Below are 20,427 nucleotides of genomic sequence, written 5' to 3' on the forward strand. Positions count from 1 at the left end.
ACCTCTAAAAGTCTGTCAGTTAGTGAACGATGGACACTTGATGTGGCATTCCATTGTTTGACGTTCAATGTTGCATTTCCACGGCTTATTCTAAACTATGCAGATGTAACCTATAGATGTCATATCATAAAAGAGGCGTTGTGTTTATTCGACATTATTTGCGTCAAAGAGGTTGATTAATTCAACATATTTGTCATTATTATGATCCTCATCATTAGCATCGCAGCAATAATCGAAACTGAAACATGTCTCTTAGTCTTTGACGCACCTGCCCTTTAAATTCTTTTTTTCAGCCCTTCCATTTTTTTCACTCCATTTTAACGCGGAAGTCGGTGCCGCAGCATAGACAGGCTACTGTACATGCAGATAGGGTTTGTGATATAAACAAAACAACGTCATTTAGTTCTGAGGAAATACCGGTGAGTGGTGATACTTTTTGTTTTAACTTGTCTTTATTAACTGGAGATTTGAGAAATAAATCTCCACGATAACATAGCCGTCTTCAGATGTGATGTATTGTCGCTGCGCCTTTTATCAAATAACCGGACACGTCGAGGAGCGCGCGTCTGGACTAGGATTTGACTGAATTCATGGCATAGGCTACATGCCTTGCTATTTAATGAAATACGTTTTTACCTGACTGTCAACATTTAAACAACGTCCAGGAAATGGCGTATTGATTGAAAAAGGTAGGCTACGTAACGCTATGAAGATACAATTTACGAAAGACGCAGCAGATGGATATTCCTGAGAATCCAAAAGGCATAGTGTTGTCAGTGAAGGCTTATAGGCTACGCGTATGGAAATTGCTAGTTTCCTTCAATTGAGTGAATCTTCGTATCTAATTTTACTACCGTGGACCTAGTCTACCGTTTATGTATTTCGAATGAAAAACGTTTTCGCATTTGGTTTAATGTTGGCTACATTTCCCTTCTCATCAAAGCCTCAAAGCGACGTTAGAAAAAACAATACCCTTCTGCACAAAGCGAGGTTTGAAACATAACGATTTTACATTGGCTTGTTATTTTTGAAGAACTGCTCAAATGTGCTAGGTTGTCGTGTTTATTACATAGCCTATTGTCAGATGACAACTGTGGTCCGATGACGGTGACGTGAAATAAACTGCAATACCCTGCCAGCTGTCGTGCGCACGGTCCGGTCCTAAGGACCTGCAGTTGAATAAACACAAACACAGGTAGGCTACATCGATTTTGTACTGGCAGGCAGCAATAACACTTCCAAGTAGCCTACCTTGATTCAGTTTTCGCTGTGTAGTATGGAATTGAGTTGCACGTAAACAATGTGCCTAATTCTGTTTAATAATAAAATTACGTATAATTTCCCTCGCCCATTAAAACCAAATTTCTCTCATTATCTCGGAATTCCTGTTTTTAGTGGAGGCAGCGGTTCAAATCCACCCTGTTACATATTTATATAATGATGTACCTTTTAATTGATTGTACATACCCCTTTTATATCCTCTACAGTGCACAAAGGCCAAAAGGAACAGCCAATCTGTCTGTCTGTTACATCACAGCATGGCCTTGTTACTCCTCACTATTGTGAAATACTAAGGGCTTGCGGAGATAGGAGTTCTCATTGTCCTAATGGTATCATGCATGCATAAACTTGCACATAGACAGCACCATGCTGATTCTCCTGTGCAGTAGAGTTGAGCCTGTTTGTAATGTACCTCTCTCACACTCTAAAGATCCTCTCAAACATAATGTGTTCCAAGGCAGAGCTGCAAGCATAACATTTATACTTCCATGTTGTTGCTTTCCGGGGCCACAGATGGAAATGTATATACTTTTATATAACTATATGAGTTTGAAATATGTGACAAAATGACATAAAATTTAACACATCCAAGAGAGTGTTCTTGGCTTGCTATCTATCATTTTAACTAGTCCTCCTGGCTTGGCCCAGACTGGTTTCCTTTTCTACACGTTTCTGTGTAGCCCAAATCTTGCAGCCACTGGATGAAATCTAATCTATACTTGGCAGAGTAGTCTATCAACAAGCTAAGGAATTGTCATACATTTAGTCCCGGCAGACTTCTTAGAAAAACGTAGAGGGAAGCAAGACAGGAAGCTCCTAATTATTCATCTGAACGGGCCTCTTCTGATGGGTGTTTATCGGGTAAAACTGTCAGAGAGAAAAGGTGAAGTACAAGTGATGTTATGGTGGTATTGTGTGCTAGCAAATTAACTCACAACTCCTTTTTCTTTAGAGATGGATTTTTAGGACAGTAATTGGGAGAGAGGATTTCGATGCTGGAAAGCTTTTCTACAATTAACTGCCTTCATTGTAAGGCACAATATGCTTTTGATTGTTCAGCATTCAATATCTGTATCTTTAATGCTGTATTTTAACATTCAGTCTCAAGAAGCACTAGTTTTGCCAGTCTCCATTGTGTTGCTGTATCTTCAATCATATTTATTTTATCTAAACTCATAGGTGCATTTTTGTTGAGCTACTGAACAAATACATTTCAGTATTGCTATTCGGTTTCAGTTGATTATTGTTGCAGTACATGCCGTGCAGTACAGCATTTGGTTTACCTATTTGGTTTACCAAACCGCAAGAATACATCTAATTTTTGTAACCTATTCATCACCACTAGCATCAGTCTCACTGTCATCTCCATCATCATTGTCAATGTCACATTTGAATACAAATGGGTTACAGAAAAGATAACCCTCTTATGAGAATTTATAAGAAGAGAACAGATTTAGCCTATGTCATAAAACACCAGAGTGGCTTCACTGAGGCAGTAAAGTTAACAGCCCTTTATAGTCTAACTCTAATGTTCAATTGGTCTCTTTCTGCTTTTCATACATTTACCTTGGTCACCAGTTGATAGAACCTTGTCATGTTTCCCAGTAAAGGCAGATGTAGCCTTGTCAAAGCTATAAGCTCTACTATAGCCCTACTATTTAACATGCTTTGAATTATGGAATTGCTCTACATGCTAGAATCAAATCATTACAGACAGTACACACACACATACAAATGCACACTCACGCACTAAGACACACACAAATCCTGTACGCAACCATTCATTTCCAGTACACATACACAAACGCTCATCCTGCTTACTTCCTAAAATCAGCCAGTTGACTGCATTGACCAGAAAGGATATACTGTAGCCTTTGAGATAATTGAACCCCTTACAATACAATACAATCATGGTTGGTCGAAATGACTGACAAAAAGATTTATCTAGAAATATGAATTTTCCTTCTTGGAAGGGAGTTTTACCACAAATGAGTTAGACAGTATGTCATAGAGAGATGTAAAGCCTGATAAAGCTAAAGTGCCTTACTTTAACAACAGTATCTTAATACCCTCACAAATCTCATATCTCATATTATCCCAAGATAAGTATGTTTCAGCTTTAAACAAAGTAATAATGCTGCTACTATCGTTTTTGAATGAGATTATGTGATGTAAGGTGGTGACAGACAGTGTAGTTAAAGGAAATGGCACTAGTCTAGTCAGCAAAATACCTGTACACATGTCCAGGGAAAGGTATTTTTCTTACTGGATGTGTGTGTATCCTACCTTGAAATAGTGAACAATTACCTAACTGAGATTTCAGTGCATTAGAAGAGACATGTGGAGCCATAGTGACGTCTCCCTTGGTCTATCAGTCTCCCACTACTTCACAGACTGAGGCAGACTGCTTTCCTCTGTTAGAGGACTCTCGATTCATGATGTGTCTAATCTCACACACCTCCCCCTCCCCACACCAGAGTTCTGAAATACAATCAGGTATGATTGTGTGGTCTTTGTCCAGCTCCCAGACTCCAACTCAATCTGGCCGTTCCCCTGTTCTGTGCTCTTTTGCGGACTTCCTCTTCCATAGGGAAAGGAACTATTGATCCTATCAAATAGCTCTCTCTCTGGGTGATGTCATCATCATACCTCCCACTGCTGCCCCCCTTCCTGCTAGGCTAGGCTGTCAGGGATGGCATTGCCTAGGGTGCAATGGCATCTAACTGGTTCTCAACCCATAGTCAGATCTATGGAAGCTGTTGGACAGGCCTGTATTTCAGCTATGTAGGAGGGCTGTCTCAGCTGAAGTGAATTGAGTGGTAAAGTTGTAGTTGATGGTGCTGTTACTGTCTACATGGCGCCTCAAGGTCGTCTTCTGCCTGTGACCCTGGCGATTGTCAGAGGTTTGTGCAATCATGTCAGGCTAGCGTACAGTAGATCTCTCTTGTAAAATAGTTTCATTGTAGAACCGAAACAGATTTCTCACCACGGGACAATGAGTTCATGTATTCCCCCCCCCGTCATTTGGTTGCATGCCAGATGGGTGGGTTTTACATGGGTCATTTGTTCCATTTTGCTGAAACAACTGCATACAGATAAGTTATTCAAAAACATTTAAGTGACCCAGTATTCTGACCCATGTCTGCTACTCTTCCAGGGCCCAGACACAAGTGTTAGGGTTAAGGTGAGGCAGGGTTAGGGTAAGGGTTAGGCAGGTACAGGAAGACACACAGTGTGATATAATCATATCGTTCTTTGATAATGGCTTGGTGTTATCTAACTAAATATGTTCTGACCTGCACAGTGTGTCTTGCAGTTATTAACACTGCATACTTGAAGTGTTGAACTGATGGCACTGTTTACGTATGGGTACCCTTGCAGTGCTATCTATGGAATCTGAAATGTTTTCTGCTATGCCTAGTGTTATGACCGTGTGTCTCTGGTAACAGTTAGTTAAATGCATACAATGTTGTGCTTCCCATAACAATGTAATATGCGTGGTGAAATGACCACATGGTGAATTGCCTGACACACAACCCTCGTCCACCTAGTTGGTTTCCTTGGTGGTTGGAGGGGTGGTGAGGTCCTAAATCAGGACAGCTCTCGATATATCAGGGTTGGGCGTGGTGTTGGGGGTTGGAATCCCATTGTCTATATGCACCTGTAATGTTAATTTCTTCCCCTGTGGACACTGGGGGGGTTATGCGGAAAACACTTCCGTACAGCTTTCAAGAGACATGGGAATTCTGAATTTAGCCAAGCGTACGAGTTTTGGTGTGATTTGTGTAAAACTTGCAATCTGAGTGAGACTGCATCTGTTCGGATTTTCCCGCATCTGGTACTTAAACGGTTTGGATAAATACATAGTCTTCACAGTTAAATAATTTAAAACACCCAAAATGCTCATAATAATAATAATGTTATTGTTGATTGTGTGAACTAGCTGGGTTTACCGTTGGGTTAGCACAGCAGCGGAAATGATTACATCTGTTTTCCGGTTTGAACACTGGGCGCTCCGCATAACCCCTATTCTGTCATTGGGCTCTGTCTTTTAGAGAAGTGTGAGTCATCATATCAGCGAGCCAATCAACTTGTCAAACTGCATATCATATGCAGTTTGCCATACATTTGTAAGTTTTGTCAGGACTGACAAAACTTACAAATGTATGGCTATGGGACTGGTTCTGGTTTTTGGGGCTGTGGGACTGTGGGGATAGGCTATTTACAGTATTTAATATGTAACAGTTATTTTCATTTAATAGAAAATCTAATTTCATAGTGTTCACAAATGTTTGCAGACACTCAAGTTCCTCTTTACACTTGATGGCTAAAGCAGAAAAATATTTCTGGCGGTCGCATGACTCTTCATGGGTGAAGTGAAGTGAATGGCAAACTCTCTCTCTCTCTCTTTCCCTATCTCTTTATCTGTCTCACACACAAACAAAAGACAAATATTGTTATGCAGAATCCTTTGTTAAGATAAGTGTTTCTGGGATAATGGCAAGTCCCCATGTACTTTGATTTTCTATGTTTCTTTATAAGTATCCAATTCCTGGTAAATGTTTGTAAGTGAGTGCTTGCCTCCCTCTCTCAAATACTCCTTTGGACTATTGGGGTGGTTTTGTCAGCACTTTTCTCCACTTTTGATTTCCAGCTATTTTATGTTGTGCCTCAAGCTAAATCTGCAATTCAGATTAAAACTTGTACCTTACTCTGACTCTCTCCATCTGTACTTCTCTTCACATTGTATGTATTCCATTCTGTCTCTCTTTTTCTCTCTCTTTCTCATTCTTTCCCTCTTTCTCTATGTTTTGGAATTGAGCGTGCGTTGATGTGGCAGCACTCAACGCACATAGTCTCTCTTATTCAGATTTCCTACTGTCATGTTTGTGTGTGTTACTGGGGTGTTGACAGTAATCAGGAGTCTGGGTCAGACAGCTGCTGTATGGCTTTTCAAGGAAACGTTCTCGTTTGGACTCTCTTGACAACACAAACCCGAGTTTTGGCTGGTCTTTTGTGGCAACACTGCAATATTGGCATGAGCCACATAGGCACAACGTAGTCAAACAGTTTGCGCACTGAGGTGTAGTTTATTAATTACAAAACGGTTTAACAAAAGTGTTCTTTAAACAAAATCAGGCTCTTCCTCTCAAAGGGTATTGCTTGAGGTACTCTTACTCTCCATCTTGGTTGGCTGTGTTCTGCAACAGCTAGCAAAGCGAGGTCTAATCACACAGACAAATGTTGTAGTCAGCATCCGACGCTCACCTTCTCTCTCGGCACTCAACGACCTGGGTGGGTGGGCTGGCACATTTTAATACTTCTGGTTTTCCAATAAGCTGTTTCACTGCGGCCGTGTCTCTGCCTTGCCGTCTGGGACGTGGGAAAAAGAACAACTCATGGTCTGTGACGTGTCCCAGCGGTATCCTGTACGGCTGTCCGTGGTGCTGGCTCTTAATTATATAAGAAAATGTAAGGAAGGTTGGATTGTTGCGAAACAAATCTGCAGCTAGTCAGACAGTTAATTATTTTATAATATTGTTACCCTATTGCTCATTGTTGCTTTCTAAATTACTCTTTATTATAAAAGGTATAAACATTGTTGATAATATTTTATGGCCATCCTCCAGCTGTAATTATAAGCCGTCTCCCTTTCCCCAATACCAGGTCTGGTAACGTAAAAAGTAAAAAAGCTTTTAGCTTGTTGAGTTTGTAGTTATGCTGGGCACCTACAGTACTATGGATGAACGATTGCGTAGTTTGTTGTGCACAATAGACCCAGCCTGTCCTGCAGTAGCCAGGAAGTCACTGTAACCTCTGAACCTCATTGTGTAATTCGTACCCCTGAAGTTTGAGATTGTTTTCACTGTGTGTATGTGTGTGTGTGTTGCATATGTGTGTGTGGGAGTGTCTGTCCTTAAGGGATCTATGTAGTGGCAGTTGTCCTTCACACTGGCCTAGAAGGTGAAACATTAGTATGAGAAAGTCCCTGTGTTTCCTTCTCCTGGGTACCCTGAGGATGTCACAGGAGTGTGCTGAGTACTGTGTCCTACAGTACACGTCCCCAGCCAGCCTAGCTGTTTGTCTAGGAGCCCTATTCCCTAAACTCCTCTACAGACTTAATCACACCCTCAACAGAATGACATTAGCATATATTCTAATTCAATGACTGAAGTATTACAAATGCAGGGAATGAAAATGTCTGCTCTGTCCTCCATAACCAAAGCAACCTAAAGGACAATTAAATTTATGGAAACCTAATGATTATTTATACTCTGCGTGTAACAAACACGTCAGTAAGAGCAATCCGGGTCTAGGTTTAGGTTAATCTATGCGGTTTAGTACAGTGTGTGTGTGGGTGTGTGTGAGACAGAGAGTGAGAGAGTGAGAGAGAGAGAGATAACAGAAAGAGAACAAGAACCTTTACAGGCTTTATTAGAGCCCATTTACTTTTATTTCTCTCTTAATCTCTTTCCCTTTTCTCTTAATCTCTGTAGTCTCTGGAAGAACTGCATGCTCTTGCAAATTCTTAAAACCAGAGATTCTAATTAGTGCTGTCGAACACACGCGTTCTTTACATCAGTGGAAATGTAGCCCACCTATGTAAATCCAGTTTACATAAACTCCTCCATTTATGTTGCATAATATCAATAGTATACTGAGGGCCTCATTTACTAACATTGCGACCGCAGCTTAATCTGCGCCTTTGCCCAACCGCAAATAGCGGACGGTGTATTTCCGCATTTTGCGTGGTATTTATCAAACCAGATCCTCGTCCGGCAATCAGCGCCCATTAGTGTTAATTAGCGGGCCGTTAAAAGACGGGGAAAATCGCATGCATGTTACTGCCACCATGGGTGATTCGAGGAAAAGAAAAAAAAAAAGTTCAGCGAACAGGAGCTAGAAATATACACACCCACTTTCCCTTATACCCTCCCAGCAGCGGTAATCTGCGTTTTTACTCAAGTGCGCTGCCTTTGTAAATACGGTGTTATGTCTTTACCCGCTATTTCACGCCTGAAATGGGCGCAATCCTGTTAGTAAATGAGGCCCTGAGAGTATAGCTTTTAGGCTCATTCAGAACAGCCAGTGAAAGTAAAGGCAAAGGTTGGACCGGCAATTTGATTCAGTGAACACACATCTAATTTTTATTGGTGTTGTGGTAATGCTGGAGTGGTATAAATTTGGCTTGGCTGTTCTGACCGTCAGCCCAGTGGTCCCCAGGGCGGGTCTACTCCAGATTATGCATTGGCCTGTAAGGCTGGGGACAAATAGATTTGCTCGTCCCAAACTGGAGGACTGTTTGATACGATGGCAGGGAGTCAATTTGTTAATAATATCGGACTCCTTCCAAACGTTGAAATGTGAATATACTGTTACCTGTATCTTCGAGAGCTAAACATTCAATTACATATCTCTGACCTAGGTAATCGTTTCTATGCTTGATCAGGGCACCGATCTTAATGCAAGTTTGATCACTAAACAGTTGTTCAACTGACACTAAGACTTTGGAGTTTAACCACGAACAGAGTATACAAAACTGACCCCCAGAAACTACGGGACATGTCCGGAGCGTGGAAAGCCCTACTGAAATAGTGATTCAGAGGCCTCATTTTTGTCCCAGTTTAAAAGCATAGTTTATGAACTGTTATTAGCTGTATCATTCTGACTAGCTTAGTGTAACTCAAAGTGATTGGTTTGGCTTTTCTTTATATACCCCAGCCTTAATAAAAAAATTGGGAGACCGCCTATATGAAATAAAGAATGTCTAAAACATACAAATTCAAATTGAACCATCTCCAGTTTTCACTCAGGGGTTGGAGGAGACCAAATGTCATGCCTTTAGAGGACAAGTAACATGTTTGGTCTGCTACATGCACAACTGAAACTGTAAAACCTTCCAAATATAAATCCTACAACACACAAAAATATTACTCTCTGTCTCTGGTGTCCCATCTGATAGTATCACCCCCCCCACACACACACACACAAACACACCCCTTGCCCCTCTAAGTTTTTGTAACAAGAATTCTCCGAAGCCCAATAAAGATAAGAGGTAAGATTCAGCTGTACCTGACAGAAAGATAAAGAGACAGAGTAAGAGGGAGTGAGAAAGACGGAGAGGGAGTGAGAGGAGCAACAGAAGTTGGAAGTTTTTGAATGTACTGCAGTACATTAAAATGTTTACATTACATGGAAAGATCTAGAACCGTAAGACTTGTTTTATTTATTTCTACTGTGTCTTCTTCTAACTATAAAGCAGCATTTGGTTTTATTGTCAGTGAATGCTGTAAGAGCACAGCAACAGACTAAAACTAAAAACAGATTCCAGGAAAGGTTTACTTAGAATCTGACACTTGTACATGTGTACTCTAGGGGCACTTACAAAATGCTTAATCACTTCCTTCCAACAGTAAATGTGTGTGTGTGTGTATCTGAGTGTGTGTATTTGTGTGTGTTTTGTTTTCTAAACAGTGTCTGAATTTCTTAACTGGTTATATTGGCCTCTAGTGTCATAATAATCGGTTGAAGCTACATGTGACCTTCAGACCGTCCTATTTATGATCATGTCCCCTTTACTAGAGAATCAACCATTGCTGCATGTTTTTGTCTGCCTTGCCCCTTCCAGAGATAGCATTGTAATATTACATCCATCTGTTTATGTCACTGTGCTGTTGTACACCCTGTCATGGGAATCAAAAATAACATTGTGTACCAAACACACCTACTAGGCTTGTGCAAGGACTCTTTGAATTAAGGTTAGTGGCTGTGTGTATTTCTTTGCATGTGTGTGTGTCAGACTCTTGTCACCCTATCCATACTGGATCCTCTCAGCATTACCAGTTCAGACAGTAGTCCTGTATATAACTAGCCTGGCTTTGCCCTCCTATGTACTTCCGCTCAATTTTATTTTTTCTTCTGTACTAGGTCTGGGATTTCAGTGCATCAGTCGGTTTTCAGAAACACATTTTTTGTAGGTCCAATCAGCGAACAGAGGGAGTGGCTGAGAACGATGACGTTGATGTCGTGCACTAGTTTGAGTTGTAGTTCAGTAATGGCGGCGGAGAAAAATGAGAGCGAAGCTATTCTGCGGTTGTGGCAACGCTGCCGAATATCCATAAGTTACAGCCGGAACAAGAACAATCCTTGCTGAGTTTTGTTGGTGGTCATGATGTTGTGGCCCTCCTCCCCACGGGGTTCGGGAAAAGTTTGGTTTTCCAGCTACGGCAGCTAGCTCCGTGGTGAAGGAGTTGGCTAAGGTGAACGCTAGCGATTGGTTATGGCAGATCAGAGTGGCTCTGGGCAGATCCAATAGTTTTAAACTTCAACAGAGTACCCGCCTTCAAGGAAGTTAACGCTTGTCAATGGAGCGATCCCAGACCCTCTGTACAAATGCAATGTACGAGAGTCTGGTTAGGACCAGGCTAATCTGGAGCTGCCTCCGCCAGTATATAACACCATCATATGTGTTATTCTGTATTCTTCTCCTGTTTGACTAACAGATCTCTTGATTAGTGTTATGGCATTAGTTCCTCCTTGTTGTATCTGGTGGCCTCCTCCAGGCCTGTGTTGATGATGTAGCCAGCTGTTGTACTGACAGAGAACGGGTTGTCGGTTTTCTATGCGTCGAGCTATCAGAAGTGGGGGTTGGAGATGGGGAAAGTGTGATGGGTGGATCCCATCCAGTACCTGCTCTCCTCACAGGTGTGTGGTCACAGTTCAGCCTTGACAATCTTTGCCGACTTCTCGCTGACACAAAACGGTTTGACGACAGGGCAGTTCAACAAATGCTCTCTGTGTGTGTGTGGGTGTGTATATATGTTTGCATCTATCTCTCTTCATCTCTCTCACACCCTCTCTCTCTCTCCCACCTCATGCTTTTCCCCCATTCTCTCACCGACCAGCGATCTTGCTGTTGGTATTTCACGGACCAAACACCTGCCTATCCCTCCATTTCCCAGCAGTTGAGCCCCAGCGTTGGCAGACACATAAACACCCTCACAGCGAGTGAGAGAGAGGGGACAGATTGAGCAGGAGGCATAGACAGAGACAAATGAAGAGAGAGAGAAAGATAAAGAGAGAAACCGAGAAAAAGAGAGAGGGACGGAGAAGCTTAATTGCTGTGTGATGTCAATGGCAGTGCAGATGGCACATTAGCAGAAGATAGAACTGTCTATTTATAAACAGTGTTTTATAACCTCCCATGGTGGCCTACACGGACACATTTTGCTTGTCATCATGATCCATTCAACAAGGCTGCGGTGAGGACAGAGAAGTTGTTGTGGCCTGGAGACAGTCTCATGTGAACACAAGGCATGTGTGAATGTCAAATCATCTGTGTGCTGTTCAATGGATGTTGGCTTGATATTTTGTAGGACAGCACCGGTTGCAAAAAAAAATTAAGGCTGGTCTGAAAGACCAATATAGGCTGCTCTTGGAATGCCAAATGACCTGAATTTCATTTTAGTCAAAGTCTGGGTACATTGTTTTCTGGGTACACAGTCTCCAGACTGCTTTAGTCGGAAGAGTTGGTCTGTGTAATGTGTGCCCCTGTCCTTTCTATCACAACTGTATGTCTCTATTGTGAGTGTTATTTTTGTTTGCTGTGTGACTTTAGGTTTATGAATTGTTTTCCCTACACAGGGTTGTACAGGCTGGGATTAACAGTTCAGATCATCATGCCTGTTGCCGTGGCAGCAGGACAGGAAGTGTGCATGTGAGTGCACCTGGTCAGCTCCGCTGGGATGAACATGCCACTGCACCAGATCTCTGTCATCCCCCGTGATGTCACTTCCTCTCGGGTGTCTGGCAGTGGGAAGGCCAAAGACAAGGACAAGCAGGTAGGACTGGATGTGTGTGTATTTCTGTGTGTATTCAGGTTGTGTATGTGTGTTGTGCGGATCTATGTGTGCAATCTTAAAACATTCATATAGCTACACTACAGACACTCACTGAGTCACAGTATCAAACAGTCACACCTACTAGCCCACAGCTTTGTTAGGTGTCCAGAAAAGAGGAACGAATAAATGGCTTAACCAGCAGTAATACTCCAAGCTGGGACAATATATTGATTAAAATCCCTCAGTTCAGAGGGTTAATACAGTCCTCAGCTTTGTGAGTTGACTGAGGGAGATCCAGACACAATTCAATGTGTGGATCACAAACCTGAATTAGCAGTTTGCTTTATGTAAGTATGTTTTGCATGTTTATCTGTGCTTCCAATATTCCATTCCAATATTTGAGACATATTTTAAACAGGGAGATTCTTAGTCAACGTTTTCTTCATGTTCCATAGATTGTTGTGCAAATGCCATGATTCTGTTCCTGCTCCTTTGCACTACTGACATGTGACTTTACTGGATTCTATTGAAGGGATGGAGGCGAAAACCAGTTATCAGCAGGCAGACAGGAAGTTAATACACTTGTCAGCGCAACTCCTGCCTGTCAGCCGCAACTCCACATACCGTATTTCTTCGAATAAACACTGCCCTCGAATAAACGCCGCACCAAAAAAATCTGAAAACGGTTATTTAATTGGTAAAATTCAACCCCAGTATTTATTACACGTACATAACTTTCTGTTTGAAAGCTAACGTGTATGAACATTTAGGCATGCTGCTTCAGATTTCTACACAATGTAGAACACCTGTATATGAGACAGTTGTACTACCAACACACACCTAATTGATAGCCAATGAGAAAGGGAGTTGCCGCACTCATTGACAAACAAAGAATAGACAAGGAGGTCAGCGTTAGTAAATGAAACCTGCGTTTTTAGCAGCATGATTCATTTGTCACAATGCCAGCAACGAAGTTGTCTATGGCTGCACTGCAGCTACAATTCACAAAATCACCCTTACTAATTAAACGCCGCCCTCGAATAAACGCTGCACCAAAAATGAACATTATTTAATAAACGCTGCAGCGTTTATTCGAAGAAATACGGTACTAGTAGAACTGCATTTCTCGAGGCAGAGGAGCATGTTCGAAGTACATTCAAATGGTATTTACAAATAAAGTGGTTAGTGGTTTGCTATGCTTATCTGCATCTACACCCAGCCGGCCAGTCAGTCAGTGATTGGTTCATTTATACCTGGCTCCTCATGCGTAACTTCTCTCCCATAAGGCATTGCCCAGGAGGGCTCTTAGTGTCAGTTGGTTGCTGAGTGACAGAACAAAGGGAGGTGGTAAGACAATGTGTCTGAGCGTGCTCAGGGTCGGGCCTCACTGTGTAGAGTCAGCAACACGCCAACACAGGTGTTCCTGAGAGGCCACTCAACACTGTACATATGGTGGAGTGGATTAAGAATCAGGCCATTAAACACACATACACACACAAACAAGATTATCTGAATCTCCGAACTCTCGCATAGAGGATAGATATAATTTTGGGGGGAAGATATTTTGAAGGGTGGTTAGTTTACTGTGAGTACTTCATGAGTGTTGCCTATTAGGTTGATTCTATATTTGACAGGTATCTGCTAACAATATCACGTCCTGCTCTGTTATCATTGGTGGTGAGGCTCAGCTGTCTGAGAGGATGAGGCTGTAGAATGTAAGCCATGTAATTTGTCAGGGGTCTTTGGATAGAAAACCTAATCTCTCTCGGTTGTTACGCTGTACTTTAACACAGGTCTGCCCTCATCATCAGTCCTTCCCCTCACCTCCCTCAGACTGAGCTCCCTTGATTCCCCTCAGGAATGGTGGGAAAAAATGGTCCGTCTTCCCTCCGGACCTGTTGGAGCGGTGGAGGATGAAGGGATAGAGAGAAGAAGAGAGAAACGGCTAGTGCTCAACCAGAATGCTGATCAGCGGAGGGCTAGCAGAGGGCTTTGTGTTTGTGTGTGTGTGAAAGCTCACATGAGTGTTCACGTCTGTAATTTAGTCACACAGAGCAGCCCATCTGGTCCTCTAAGACAAAAAAGTTTGTCTTTTTAGCACCTCAGAGAAGTAAAAAAATTACGCTTTAGTCAACCTTTTCCTCAGAAAGCGGCATTTCTCAAAAACATCATGACTGCTCTCTGATCCCTAAGCCTGAAGTTCTTATCTGGGAACAAAATACTCTAGTCATGCTCTAACCTGTGTAGAACTGGGTCTGAAAAGGAGATTTACGAAGAAAGTGGAAGGAATGCAATGTCAGAGTTTCAGACCAAGGAGTTGTGCTATGGGAAAAAAAGACTTTCTATGGAGGGTTTCCAATTTAGCATATAATAACCTGAGACTACCTTGTGTCTGGCATGATAGATAAGCAACTCTCTGGGTGGATTATGTATGCACTGAGAATAGAGTCATTACTGGTACAGGTTTGAATAAGTTGAAAGGTGAACATTGTCTTGTTACTTAAGACCTAAACGTATCCATAGTCAGAGCTGTGTGTTACTAGCTTATCTAAATTGTCTTTTCGTTGCTGACTTTAATCATGCTAATGTTTTCAGTAACTTTGCACTGCTAAATTGTGATCCCAGTGCTTATGGAGTTTTACATTTAGTATGGTGTTATCTTACATAACAGTGAGACACAGCCTGTCACCATCTGTGTGTTGCAATCTACTCATCGCCTTATTGTATTCCAGTATTCTATAGAAACGTGTGAAAACATTTTCCTCAAATACTGAACCAGCAAACTTTGCAAAATACAACATTTGTCATTGCCAAAACGTATGGCCATGACTGTACATGCAGACAAAATAGAGAGGCATGATGTTCAGTATGCATCTTGGATAAGTCATTAAAACAAGCCAGTAGCTACCGTATTTTTTGGAAAATAAGCAGATTTTTCTATAAACCGCACCCCACCAGGAGCTTTGTGTTTGTAAATCTGAGTATAAACTTCACTGCAATGTATCGATCTTACAACATGCCGTTGCAACACACTTACAAAACTAAAGTAAGTGCGTAATGTATGTTTTCTATTGCCCGTGAATTAACTAATATATACCTTATCACCGTGTCCCAACTGGATGCGACGCGAGCGACGCGATGCTGCAACGTTTTGGCTGAACTTTTTGTTGGACTCCCTGTTTCTATTTATTTGTTGTCGCTCGCGTTGAAAGCTCTGTAGCACATGAAGTCATAGTAACGTGGTTAGTAGGGTTGCCACCCGTCCCTTAAAATACGGAATCGTCCCATATTTGAGAATAAAATAGCGCGTCTCGTTTTCAATCAATACGGGGCGGGTTTTGTCCCGTATTTTCTGAGTTGTCTTCAATGCAGCATCCCATGCAAATCATCCCACCCGAATTCTGTGAAGACTCGTCCTATTCTGCCCCTGATTGGGTAATACTCGCTGCCATTGTTGGTTTGATCCAGAGATATTTTTCTATGGCTCTGGTTTGATCGTTTTTTTTTCAGGTTCACGGCCAATCAGTCAGAGAAGGGCGGGTATCTTGGCGGAGAGTCGATTTAAAAGAATGGCGGAGGCAGCTCCAGATTAGCCTGGTCCTAACCAGACTCTCGTACATTGCATTTGTACAGAGAGTCTGGCCTCGCTCCATTGACAAGCGTTGACTTCCTTGTAGGCGGGTACTCTGTTGAAGTTTAAAACTATTGGATCTGCCCAGAGCCACTCTGATCTGCCATAACCAATCACTAGCGTTCGCCTTAGCCAATTCCTTCACCACTACTGTAACAGAGCTAGCTGCCGTAGCTGGGAAATCAAACTGTTCCCGAACCCTGTGGGGAGGAGGGCCACAACATCATGGCCACCAACAAAACTCAGCAAAACTTGTTCTTGCTCCGGCTTTAGCTGTTGGATATTCGGCAGCGTTGCCACAACGGACCGAATGGCTTTGCTCGCATCTTTCTCCGCCGCCATTACGGAACTACAACCCCATCTAGCGCACAACATCAACGTCATGGTTCTCAGCCACTCCCTCTGTTCGCTGATTCGCCGGTAGAAAATCAACCTGAAAAATTTGACTTACGTACCTCATGGCCAGACCTATGATCAGAAGCAAAAATAAAATTGAGCGGAAGTACGTAGGAGGGCAGAGCCAGGCTAGCTCCAGATCCCCACCGCGTAATAAGAAGTACACTTATAAAAGGAAGTAGGCTTGACAATACTGCACACTACTACTTCTGGTACACTGATGTTAAAAGCCCTTTTTTGTGGTCTCACTGTCAAACTTTGTTGGCCACTTGAGTTGTGATAGAGAGACGCATCTGTTCACACTGATTTCAATAGAAGATAGCTTTTTATAATCAATCTATGTATCAATCTTAGTATTTTTATGAAAACATGTTTTAAAGATCCCATGACATGCTGTTTTTGATTCTTTTGTATAGGCCTTAGTGGTCCCCTAATACTGTATCTGAAGTCTCTTTCCCGAAATTCAGCCTTGGTGCAGAATTACAGGCACTACGAGCAGTCCCACAATAAGCTTTCCTCAGGATGCGCTGTTTCTGTGTCTGTAGCTTTAAATGCTGTGAGGAAGAAAGGGGCGGGGCTAACTGCCATGCTTCGGTCGTTTGCGAGCCATGATGTCTCGAGGAAAAAACAATGTCGTGCTCGCACGGTCGTAGCTCGTTTTTTTATTGGTGGGCCAAATTCTCTGTGCGGGCAAAGCAGAGAAAGGGGAGGTAACCTTCCCTATTGTGACATCACAATAGGGGATTTTCAAAACTGAGGTTTGAGCTCTCATTTTCTAAAAGGCGGAGAAAACTACCCATGGCTAACCAAAGGCAGGCTAGGGGAACTCATATTAATGTTAAATAAAAACATAAAGTCAGAGCTGCCAACTCTCACGGTTTCGCCCTGTGACACACGCATTTCAACCATTTCTCACACTCTCACGCCACACATTGTATATCTCACGCTGAAAAGACAATGCCAAACAAGTAGCCAAGCTAACGTTGAAACAGTAACGGACGAGGCACAGGTTAACAGAGTGAAGCATCATTGACCCGCAAACAGCCATGTAAACTCGCCTGGGGGGGGAGTGAAGCTCGCAAAACCTCGCCTAGGGAGGGGGGGGGGGGGGGGGGGGGGGGGCGGAGCTCGCGATAGCTCAGGGAGGGGCAACCAAATCTCACACCAAGGTTTTTGGAAAAGTTGGCAGCCCTGATAAAGTGAAATTTTCATGTCATGAGACCTTTAAGTTGTGATTTACCACCACTGCCACTGCCCCCTAAAATGTTCCCAGGGTAATGGAAATACCATGCAAATAACCCACAAAGCCTTTAGGCTGTTTAAGGAGTGCAGAGGGCCATCATAAGGAGAAGTGTGACCTGAGTAGACATGTTAACACCTGCTTAGTGCAGAGGTTCTATCAGTGGAAACCTGAAATAAGACTGGGTGATGGTGAAGCTCAGATTCAGGACAGTATTAACTTGTCTACTGTGACAGTTTAGCATGATTAGTTAGTTTAATAGTAGGCTAGTGATATGTCTTCAATGCCTCATTTATTTAAGAGCCATGTCTGTGTATGTCTGTGCCATGAAGGCCCAGACATACACAGACACAGCCAAGCAGAGCAGGTGGCCTGGCCTGTCTTTAAAGCAGGAGCTGGCAGAGGAAGATTATAACTTTAATTCATTTTTTCGGCAAGAGCAATTTTGCTAGCATAGGATTTTGATGTGTCAGCAGTCTCTACAGTACATACCAAACTCTTCTGAACTCTGAGTTCAATCACATTCTGCATCCATCACAAGCTGCCTACTACTTCTTAGACTAAATGTTTTCAAAACGTATACAAACCACTTCTGAAACAGGATGATTTAACGCTGCAGGTTGTGTTTTTATGTATCTCTGCTATTAAGTATAGGCCTGGTGGAAGTGTTGACAAGGTGGCATTGGAAGATTATTAGCTACAACGGTGCAGCTGGTCTCAATGGCTCTCCATTGAATCCCCTCTTGATCAGATGGTAGATGTGACTCGACTTCTACACTTCTACCCACACACACGTGCACACACATTTTCTCTCAAAAACACACACGCACACAAGTACACACACACACAAGCATCTGGGGTTGTTCTAGTCAGCCAGACTGTCTGAGTACTTGTTCAGTCTCTCTATCTGAGGACTGAGCTGTGTTCAAGCACTTGAGATTGAAGTGCTAAAAAACTGATTACATTTGGAGGAGAAGACAAACGCTCAGGTCTGCAGTCGCAAGGACCTCTGGTTGATGTCATATTTTACACCAGTGGGACACCAGAGTCCATGTGTGTCTTCTCAAATATATAATACATAATCATGGGAAGATCTGCTTAGAGACTTTCCCTGGCTGTAAGGGCGTTCTCTGTCCCATGGATGTACTAGAATGGTTTTCTCATCCCTCACAGGTTTGGGCAGAGGAACAATTGGCAGAGAAGGCAAGCAGAGGAGCTGATAGCCAGTAATTAACTCAGCAGCATCACTTCCTCTCACTACCAACAGCCATTAACATACTAACACTTGAAAGTTGACTGTTCTCCATGCTGAAGGTTAGCTCTAGTGCCCCTGCCTCAGAATCTCCGTACTTGAAATAGAGTTCTGAATACATTAGGTTGAAGAGGTTGTGTGATTGTGTGAGGTGTAAGTGGGAGTTAGCCATGTTAGGGACATCTTGCTGTCTGTGTGTGTTTGTTCTCCCTTTTTCCTAAAACCTGTTTGGATGGTTTTGGTTCTTTTTTGTTGTGAAGTTGCAAAACTTATTATTGAGTCTAGTTTATTATTCATGTACAATACTGGAGGTTGTTTGCATCCAAGAGGCACTTCTAGTTTTATTTGAATCATTTCAATGTAAAAGTTTTTTGATTAAAGTAACAGACCTCACAAATCACTAAGTCCCCACACAGGTTACTTGCTAAAAATGGGTAGACAGACCTACAGATGGACACTCAGTTGAAGTTCATTCTCCATGGGCACGGTTGAGAAAACTGCTTAATGCTACTGGTACTGTATTCTGTCTTGGTGTCAGACTACTGGGCTGCTAGAGTATGGAGTCCAGAGCTTGTCTGGGATTTGCCCACCGTTCAGGTGATCCACGGTCTCTCTTGATAAAAAGTCTGCTTTCTGCCATCAAATGGCGGCTACATTGCTGCAAACTATATAGCATGTTGAGCAAGTTTTGCAGCAAGCAAGGCAACTTGTTGAGATAGTTTGGAAAGCATGATTTAATTATTATTAGCGCTCTAGATCCTAAATTCCCCCATGGTTTATTTAACAGTCAGTCCAGGTAGATAAGGAACCCCAATGCGCTTGTTATTAGTTTAGTATCAGTCCCTGATTGTATGGATGACCTTGTCTCATTCCCTCACTTGCCGAAGGTCTCCTATTCTCTCAATTTTTTTATCCTGTAGAGAATGATCATTTTATCCCTACATATAATTCATCACCATGCATTATGCTTCCTAAATAACAACATCCATAACCTATCTGCATTGGATAGGTACACCCACCAATACAACTATGTCACGTCCGTGTCTGCACTCTATCCTTGGACCATTTTAGTGATTAAAGTGACAAAGTGCTGCACTTTTCACATTTTAATGAATCACTTCAGCAACAGAATAGACTGTCATTAGACTAGCTTTAGCTGTGGTGAACAACAACATGCCTTTCTCTACACCTGTAAAGGGAAAGGTTAGAAAATAATTGTGTGTATGCATCATGTCAAGATAATGTACTGGGCTTATACTTTCATCTTCAATCTTTTTAGTTTCTGTTCCTTTTTTATAATTCGTTCCTTGATGTGAAAAAGATTCAGAAGAACTATTAGAACTCTCGGAGCTTCCTTTCATGCTTCCAGATGTTGCTGGGAAATTTCTAGACATGCACATCTTGGAACCTTGGAAAATAGATATTTGGCGGGCTTAAAGCCCAGAATCTCACAACAAAGGTTCCATTTGATGGCCTCATGGTGAATAAAAGGAAATGAAACATTCAAAAGCTGTGCACAGGTGTATGCTCAGGTCAAACAGATCACATTGTTTTTGACAGAAAAGTAGATTATGATTGGTTTGGTCTGTTAGGATCAGATTATGACGATGTCATGTAGCACCTTCACACTCTTATAAAAAAGATGTATACAACACATATGTGAGCCCAGGAAATTTAGATTGTTGCCAACTGTTTGAATTGATCCAATGATTCACCACTTCTCTATGCAGCATTTGTTCCATATAGTCTTTTTTTTATCACAGTGTTTTGCTTTCTTACACGGGTC

The 20,427-nt window shown here is 42.2% G+C and overlaps 1 protein-coding gene across 5 annotated transcripts in view; it reads left to right on the forward strand.

The window, feature by feature from the left end:
• Positions 1-299: 299 nt before the first annotated feature.
• marchf8 (membrane-associated ring finger (C3HC4) 8) overlaps positions 300-20,427 on the forward strand; it is a 64,494-nt gene continuing 44,366 nt past the window's right edge. For 2 of the 5 annotated variants that reach the window (XR_009930613.1, XM_062463317.1), the window contains exons 1-2: positions 433-689; positions 11,926-12,122. Coding sequence is in view for 1 of the 5 variants with exons in the window: in XM_062463317.1 (XP_062319301.1) it covers positions 12,027-12,122 (96 nt within the window). In the remaining 4 variants the exon portion in view is untranslated. The other 3 variants (XR_009930614.1, XR_009930615.1, XR_009930618.1) reach the window with 3 other exon arrangements.

This window comes from Osmerus eperlanus, chromosome 6 (genome assembly GCF_963692335.1).
Source record: "Osmerus eperlanus chromosome 6, fOsmEpe2.1, whole genome shotgun sequence".
Lineage (NCBI taxonomy): Eukaryota > Metazoa > Chordata > Actinopteri > Osmeriformes > Osmeridae > Osmerus > Osmerus eperlanus.